The following is an 8,985-nucleotide window of genomic DNA, read 5'->3' on the forward strand; positions in this document are numbered from 1 at the left end:
TCAACCCCCTTATCCCTGTTGATACGACCCCTTCAGTCACTCCTCAACCCCCTTATCCCTGTTGAAACGACCCCTTCAGTCACTCCTCAACCCCCCCTTATCCCTGTTGAAACGACCCCTTCAGTCACTCCTCAACCTTATCCCTGTTGAAACTTATCCCCTCAACCCCCTGTTGATACGACCCCTTCAGTCACTCCTCAACCCCCTTATCCCTGTTGAAACGACCCCTTCAGTCACTCCTCAACCCCCTTATCCCTGTTGATACGACCCCTTCAGTCACTCCTCAACCCCCTTATCCATGTTGACACGACCCTTCAGTCACTCCTCAACCCCCTTATCCCTGTTGAACGACCCCTTCAGTCACTCCTCAACCCCCCTTATCCCTGTTGAAACAACCCCTTCAGTCACTCCTCAACCCCCCCCTATCCCTGTTGAAACGACCCCTTCAGTCACTCCTCAACCCCCTTATCCCTGTTGAAACGACCCCTTCAGTCACTCCTCAACCCCCCTTATCCCTGTTGATACGACCCCTTGTCACACCTCAACCCCCTTATCCCTGTTGAAACGACCCCTTCAGTCACTCCTCAACCCCCTTATCCCTGTTGAAACGACCCCTTCAGTCACTCCTCAACCCCCTTATCCCTGTTGAAACGACCCCTTCAGTCACTCCTCAACCCCCTTATCCCTGTTGAAACGACCCCTTCAGTCACTCCTCAACCCCCTTATCCCTGTTGAAACGACCCCATCAGTCACTCCTCAACCCCCCCCCTTATCCCTGTTGAAACGACCCCTCAGTCACTCCTCAACCCCCTTATCCCTGTTGATACGACCCCCCCCTTATCAGTCACTCCTCAACCCCCTTATCCCTGTTGATCGATGAAACGACCACTTCAGTCACTCCTCAACCCCCTTATCCCCGATGAACCCCCCTTATCCCTGACCCCTTCAGTCACTCCTCAACCCCCTTATCCCTGTTGAAACGACCCCTTCAGTCACTCCTCAACCCCCTTATCCCTGTTGAAACGACCCCTTCAGTCACTCCTCAACCCCCTTATCTCTGTTGAAACGACCCCTTCAGTCACTCCTCAACCCCCTTATCCCTGTTGAAACGACCCCTTCAGTCACTCCTCAACCCCCTTATCCCTGTTGAAACGACCCCTTCAGTCACTCCTCAACCCCCTTATCCCTGTTGAAACGACCCCTTCAGTCACTCCTCAACCCCCTTATCCCTGTTGAAACGACCCCTGCAGTCACTCCTCAACCCCCTTATCCCTTTGAAACGACCCCTTCAGTCACTCCTCAACCCCCTTATCCTTGTTGAAATGACCCCTTCAGTCACACCTCAACCCCCTTACCCTGACCCCTTCAGTCAATCCTCAACCCCCTTTATCCCTGTTGAAACGACCCCTTCAGTCACTCCTCAACCCCCTTATCCCTGTCGAAACAACCCCAGTCACTCCTCCAGTCACTCCTCAACCCCCTTATCTCTGTTGAAACGACCCCTTCAGTCACACCTCAACCCCCTTATCCCTGTTGAAACGACCCCTTCAGTCACTCCTCAACCCCCACCGTATCCCTGTTGAAACACCCCCTTCAGTCACTCCTCAACCCCCTTATCCCGGTTGAAACAACCCCTTCAGTCAATCCCCAACCCCCTTATCCCTGTTGATACGACCCCTTCAGTCACTCCTCAACCCCCTTATCCCTGTTGAAACGACCCCTTTAGTCACTCCTCAACCCCCTTATCCCTGTTGAAACTACCCCTTCAGTCACTCCTCAACCCCCCCCTTATCCCTGTTGAAACGACTCCTTCAATCACTCCTCAACCCCCCCCCCTTATCCCTGTTGAAATGACCCCTTCAGTCACTCCTCAACCCCCTTATCCCTGTCGAAACGACCCCTTCAGTCACTCCTCAACCCCCTTATCCCTGTTGATACGACCCCTTCAGTCACTCCTCAACCCCCTTATCCCTGTTGAAACGACCCCTTCAGTCACTCCTCAACCCCCTTATCCCCGATGAAACGACCCCTTCAGTCACTCCTCAACCTCCCTTATCCCTGTTGATACGACCCTTCAGTCACTCCTCAACCCCCTTATCCCTGTCAAACGACCCCTTCAGTCACTCCTCAACCCCCTTATCCCTGTTGATACGACCCCTTCAGTCACTCCTCAACCCCCTTATCCCTGTTGAAACGACCCCTTCAGTCACTCCTCAACCCCCTTATCCCCGTTGAAACGACCCCTTCAGTCACTCCTCAACCCACGACCCCTTCAGTCACTCCTCAACCCCCTTATCCCTGTTGAAACGACCCCTTCAGTCACTCCTCAACCCCCCTTATCCCTGTTGACATGACCCCTTCAGTCACTCCTCAACCCCCCTTATCTCTGTTGAAACGACCCCTTCAGTCACTCCTCAACCCCCTTATCTCTGTTGAAACGACCCCTTCAGTCACTCCTCAACCCCCTTATCTCTGTTGAAACGACCCCTTCAGTCACTCCTCAACCCCCTTATCTCTGTTGAAACGACCCCTTCAGTCACTCCTCAACCCCCTTATCCCTGTTGAAACGACCCTTCAGTCACTCCTCAACCCCCTTATCCCTGTTGAAACGACCCTTCAGTCACTCCTCAACCCCCTTATCCCCGTTGAAACGACCCCTTCAGTCACTCCTCAACCCCCTTATCCCTGTTGAAACGACCCCTTCAGTCACTCCTCAACCCCCTTATCCCTGTTGAAACGACCCCTTCAGTCACTCCTCAACCCCCTTATCCCTGTTGAAACGACCCCTTCAGTCACTCCTCAACCCCCTTATCTCTGTTGAAACGACCCCTTCAGTCACACCTCAACCCCCTTATCCCTGTTGAAACGACCCCTTCAGTCACTCCTCAACCCCCTTATCCCTGTTGAAACGACCCCTTCAGTCACTCCTCAACCCCCTTATCCCTGTCGAAACAACCCCTTCAGTCACTCCTCAACCCCCTTATCCCTGTTGACATGACCCCTTCAGTCACTCCTCAACCCCCCTTATCCCTGTTGACACGACCCCTTCAGTCACTCCTCAACCCCCTTATCCCTGTTGATACGACCCCTTCAGTCACTCCTCAACCCCCTTATCCCTGTTGAAACAACCCCTTCAGTCACTCATCAACCCCCTTATCCCTGTTGAAACGACCCCTTCAGTCACTCCTCAACCCCCTTATCCCTGTTGAAACGACCCCTCAGTCACTCCTCAACCCCCTTATCCCTGTTGATCCCCTTGTCACACCTCAACCCCCTTATCCCTGATGAAACGACCACTTCAGTCACTCCTCAACCCCCTTATCCCCGATGAAACGACCCTTCAGTCACTCCTCAACCCCCTTATCCCTGTTGAAACGACCCCTTCAGTCACTCCTCAACCCCCTTATCCCTGTTGAAACGACCCCTTCAGTCACTCCTCAACCCCCTTATCTCTGTTGAAACGACCCCTTCAGTCACTCCTCAACCCCCTTATCCCTGTTGAAACGACCCCTTCAGTCACTCCTCAACCCCCTTATCCCTGTGGAAACGACCCCTCAGTCACTCCTCAACCCCCTTATCCCTGTTGATACGACCCCTTGTCACACCTCAACCCCCTTATCCCCGATGAAACGACCACTTCAGTCACTCCTCAACCCCCTTATCCCCGATGAAACGACCCTTCAGTCACTCCTCAACCCCCTTATCCCTGTTGAAACGACCCCTTCAGTCACTCCTCAACCCCCTTATCTCTTTTGAAACGACCCCTTCAGTCACTCCTCAACCCCCTTATCTCTGTTGAAACTACCCCTTCAGTCACTCCTCAACCCCCTTATCTCTGTTGAAACGACCCCTTCAGTCACTCCTCAACCCCCTTATCTCTGTTGAAACTACCCCTTCAGTCACTCCTCAACCCCCTTATCCCTGTTGAAACGACCCTTCAGTCACACCTCAACCCCCTTATCCCTGTTGAAACGACCCCCTTCAGTCACTCCTCAACCCCCTTATCCCTGTTGAAACGACCCCTGCAGTCACTCCTCAACCCCCTTATCCCTGTTGAAACGACCCCTTCAGTCACTCCTCAACCCCCTTATCCTTGTTGAAACGACCCCTTCAGTCACACCTCAACCCACGACCCCTTCAGTCACTCCTCAACCCCCCTTTATCCCTGTTGAAACGACCCCTTCAGTCACTCCTCAACCCCCTTATCCCTGTCGAAACAACCCCCGCAGTCACTCCTCAACCCCCCTTATCTCTGTTGAAACGACCCCTTCAGTCACACCTCAACCCCCTTATCCCTGTTGAAACGACCCTTCAGTCACTCCTCAACCCCCCGTATCCCTGTTGAAACACCCCCTTCAGTCACTCCTCAACCCCCTTATCCCCGTTGAAACGACCCCTTCAGTCACTCCTCAACCCCCTTATCCCTGTTGAAACGACCCTTCAGTCACTCCTCAACCCCCTTATCCCTGTTGAAACGACCCATTCAGTCACTCCTCAACCCCCTTATCTCTGTTGAAACGACCCCTTCAGTCACTCCTCAACCCCCTTATCTCTGTTGAAACGACCCCTTCAGTCAATCCCCAACCCCCTTATCCCTGTTGATACGACCCCTTCAGTCACACCTCAACCCCCTTATCCCTGTTGAAACGACCCCTTTAGTCACTCCTCAACCCCCTTATCCCTGTTGAAACTACCCCTTCAGTCACTCCTCAACCCCCTTATCCCTGTTGAAACGACCCCTTCAGTCACTCCTCAACCCCCTTATCCCTGTTGAAATGACCCTTCAATCACTCCTCAACCCCCTTATCCCTGTCGAAACGACCCCTTCAGTCACTCCTCAACCCCCTTATCCCTGTTGATACGACCCTTCAGTCACTCCTCAACCCCCTTATCCCTGTTGAAACGACCCCTTCAGTCACTCCTCAACCCCCTTATCCCCGATGAAACGACCCCTTCAGTCACTCCTCAACCTCCCTTATCCCTGTTGATACGACCCCTTCAGTCACTCCTCAAACCCCCTTATCCCTGTCGAAACGACCCCTTCAGTCACTCCTCAACCCCCCTTATCCCTGTTGATACGACCCCTTCAGTCACTCCTCAACCCCCCTTATCCCTGTTGAAACGACCCCTTCAGTCACTCCTCAACCCCCTTATCCCCGTTGAAACGACCCCTTCAGTCACTCCTCAACCCACAACCCCTTCAGTCACTCCTCAACCCCCTTATCCCTGTTGAAACGACCCCTTCAGTCACTCCTCAACCCACCTTATCCCTGTTGACATGACCCCTTCAGTCACTCCTCAACCCCCTTATCTCTGTTGAAACGACCCTTCAGTCACTCCTCAACCCCCTTATCTCTGTTGAAACGACCCTGCAGTCACTCCTCAACCCCCTTATCTCTGTTGAAATGACCCCTTCAGTCACTCCTCAACCCCCTTATCTCTGTTGAAACGACCCATGCAGTCACTCCTCAACCCCCTTATCCCTGTCGAAACGACCCCTTCAGTCACTCCTCAACCCCCTTATCCCTGTCGAAACGACCCCTTCAGTCACTCCTCAACCCCCTTATCCCCGTTGAAACGACCCCTTCAGTCACTCCTCAACCCCCTTATCCCTGTTGAAACGACCCCTTCAGTCACTCCTCAACCCCCTTATCCCCGTTGAAACGACCCCTTCAGTCACTCCTCAACCCCCTTATCCCTGTTGAAACGACCCCTTCAGTCACTCCTCAACCCCCTTATCTCTGTTGAAACGACCCCTTCAGTCACACATCAACCCCCTTATCCCTGTTGAAACGACCCTTCAGTCACTCCTCAACCCCCTTATCCCTGTTGAAACGACCCCTTCAGTCACTCCTCAACCCCCTTATCCCTGTTGAAACGACCCTTCAGTCACTCCTCAACCCCCTTATCCCTGTTGATACGACCCCTTCAGTCACTCCTCAACCCCCCTTATCCCTGTCGAAACGACCCCTTCAGTCATTCCTCAACCCCCCTACCCATGCTAGGCTATAGCTGGGTATATACCTGTCTCTGAGTGATGATGTTACCCATGCTAGGCTGGGTATATACCTGGCTCTGAGTGATGAGGTTATCCATGCTAGGCTATAGCTGGGTATATACCTGGCTCTGAGTGATGAGGTTACCCATGCTAGGCTATAGCTGGGTATATACCTGGCTCTGAGTGGTGAGGTTATCCATGCTAGGCTGGGTATATACCTGGCTCTAAGTGATGAGTTTATCCATGCTAGGCTATAGCTGGGTATATACATGGCTCTGAGTGATGAGGTTACCCATGCTAGGCTATAGCTGGGTATATACCTGGCTCTGAGTGATGAGGTTACCCATGCTAGGCTATAGCTGGGGATATACCTGGTTCTGAGTGATGAGGTTATCCATGCTAGGCTATAGCTGGGTATATACCTGGCTCTGAGTGATGAGGTTATCCATGCTAGGCTGGGTATATACCTGGCTCTGAGTGATGAGGTTATCCATGCTAGGCTGGGTATATACCTGGCTCTGAGTGATGAGGTTACCCATGCTAGGCTGGGTATATACCTGGCTCTGAGTGATGAGGTTATCCATGCTAGGCTATAGCTGGGTATTTACCTGGCTCTGAGTGATGAGGTTACCCATGCTAGGCTGGGTATATACCTGGCTCTGAGTGATGAGGTTATCCATGCTATAGCTGGGTATATACCTGGCTCTGATCGATGAGGTTATCCATGCTAGGCTATGCTAGGCTATGCTGTGTGTGTACAGTCCTACCTGGAAGATGGCTATCCATGCTAGGCTATGCTAGGCTATGCTGTGTGTGTACAGTCCTACCTGGAAGATTGCTATCCATGCTAGGCTATGCTAGGCTATGCTGTGTGTGTACAGTCCTACCTGGAAGATGGCTATCCATGCTAGGCTATGCTGTGTGTGTACAGTCCTACCTGGAAGATGGCTATCCATGCTAGGCTATGCTAGGCTATGCTGTGTGTGTACAGTCCTACCTGGAATATGTTTATCCATGCTAGGCTATGCTAGGCTATGCTGTGTGTGTACAGTCCTACCTGGAAGATGGCTATCCATGCTAGGCTATGCTAGGCTATGCTGTGTGTGTACAGTCCTACCTGGAATATGGCTATCCATGCGTAGGCTATGTTGTCAAAGTTCACCGCTCCTTTGTGAGGGTTGACGTTGCCGGGCCGACAGACGTTATAGTACTGGTTCCAGTTCACACAGCCGTCTCTTGCCCCGCCCTCCCCGTCAAGAGAGGGCGCGGGCAGCGAGCACTCGGCCCCTCCCTCGCTGTAGGGCGGGACGTCATGGCAACGCAACATTCCGTTCTCCCGAATTGCTGAGCAGATGAAGGGGTCCTCCTCGCTCTCCTCCGGCTGGTAGTACACACTCAATGACAGGTTATAGAGCCTATATAGGAACACAGAGATTATAGAGACTACATAGACATACAGAGGTTATAGAGACTACATAGGAAGCCTGAGATTATAGAGACTACATAGACATACAGAGGTTATAGAGCCTATATAGGAAGACAGAGGTTATGGAGACTACATAGACATACAGAGGTTAAATAGCCTATATAGGAAGACAGAGGTTATAGAGACTACATAGGAAGACAGAGGCTTTAGAGCCTATATAGGGAGACAGAGGCTATAGAGCCTACATAGACATACAGAGGTTATAGAGACTACATAGGAAGAAAGAGGTTATAGAGCCTATATAGGGAGACAGAGGTTATAGAGCTTATATAGGGAGACAGAGGCTATAGAGCCTACATAGACATACAGAGGTTATAGAGCCTATATAGGAAGACAGAGGTTATGGAGACTACATAGACATACAGAGGTTAAATAGCCTATATAGGAAGACAGAGGTTATAGAGACTACATAGGAAGCCAGAGTTTATAGAGCCTACATAGGGAGACAGAGGTTATAGAGCCTACATAGGAAGACAGAGGTTATCGAGCCTATATAGGGAGACAGAGGCTATAGAGCCTATATAGGAAGACAAAGGTTATAGAGACTACATAGGAAAACAGAGGTTATAGAGACTACATAGGAAGACAGGGTTTATAGAGACTACATAGGAAGACAAAGGTTATAGAGACTACAAAGGAAGACAGAGGTTATAGAGACTACATAGGAAGACAGAGGTTATAGAGACTACATAGGAAGAAAGGGGTTATAGAGACTACATAGGAAGACAGAGGTTATAGAGACTACATAGGAATACAGAGGTTATAGAGACTACATAGGAAGACAAAGAGAGAGTGTGTTGAGTCGGTCAGTGGCTTTAGAGTGATATTAGCCAGCAAACGCCAGGACTACACACACACACACACACACACACACACACACACACACACACACACACACGGGACACTTTGTTCCATTAAATCAAACGGTAGGTTTTGTTCTGGAAAGCTTCCTGACCGAGAGAATCTGGAAGTTCCGCTATGTGTTGTAAACTTACATCCCCGTGGATATTTCTGTGTGTGTGTGTGTGTGTGTGTGTGTGTGTGTGTGTGTGTGTGTGTGTGTGTGTGTGTGTGTGTAGGCCTGGCATCTATCTACTGCTCTCTCTTAAGCCACTGATTTAATCCACACACACTCGTCTGTGTGTGCACATCTGTCCGTGTGTGTGTGTGTGTGTGTGTGTGCAGCGCTGTTGTGTTGTGTCAGTACGTGGGTGAGATGTGCAGTTTACACGTTGTCACCGTCAGAAAGGCCATCGCTACGGGCAACAGCTAACTGTCACCTCACATCACATTATACACACTACCCCCTGGACAACACAGACTGAGACAGAGAGAGAGAGAGAGACAGAGAGAGAGACAGAGAGAGAGAGAGAGAGAGAGACAGAGAGAGAGAGAGAGAGAGAGAGACAGAGAGAGAGAGAGACAGAGAGAGAGAGAGACAGAGAGAGAGACACAGAGAGAGAGAGAGAGCGAGACTCACGTTCTGAAGTCTTCTCCCATG

At 51.2% G+C, this 8,985-nt stretch overlaps 1 protein-coding gene across 1 annotated transcript in view; it reads right to left on the reverse strand.

Moving 5' to 3' along the window:
* The window catches only part of LOC135571276 (voltage-dependent T-type calcium channel subunit alpha-1H-like), a 156,969-nt gene that overhangs the window by 86,992 nt on the left and 60,992 nt on the right, over nucleotides 1–8,985 (reverse strand). Inside the window, 2 exon segments of the mRNA XM_065017060.1 lie at nucleotides 7,116–7,413; nucleotides 8,965–8,985. The exon segment at nucleotides 8,965–8,985 is cut by the window's right edge and continues 139 nt beyond it. Coding sequence (XP_064873132.1) covers nucleotides 7,116–7,413; nucleotides 8,965–8,985 — 319 coding nt within the window.

This window comes from Oncorhynchus nerka, unplaced genomic scaffold (genome assembly GCF_034236695.1).
Source record: "Oncorhynchus nerka isolate Pitt River unplaced genomic scaffold, Oner_Uvic_2.0 unplaced_scaffold_408, whole genome shotgun sequence".
Taxonomy (NCBI): Eukaryota; Metazoa; Chordata; class Actinopteri; order Salmoniformes; family Salmonidae; genus Oncorhynchus; species Oncorhynchus nerka.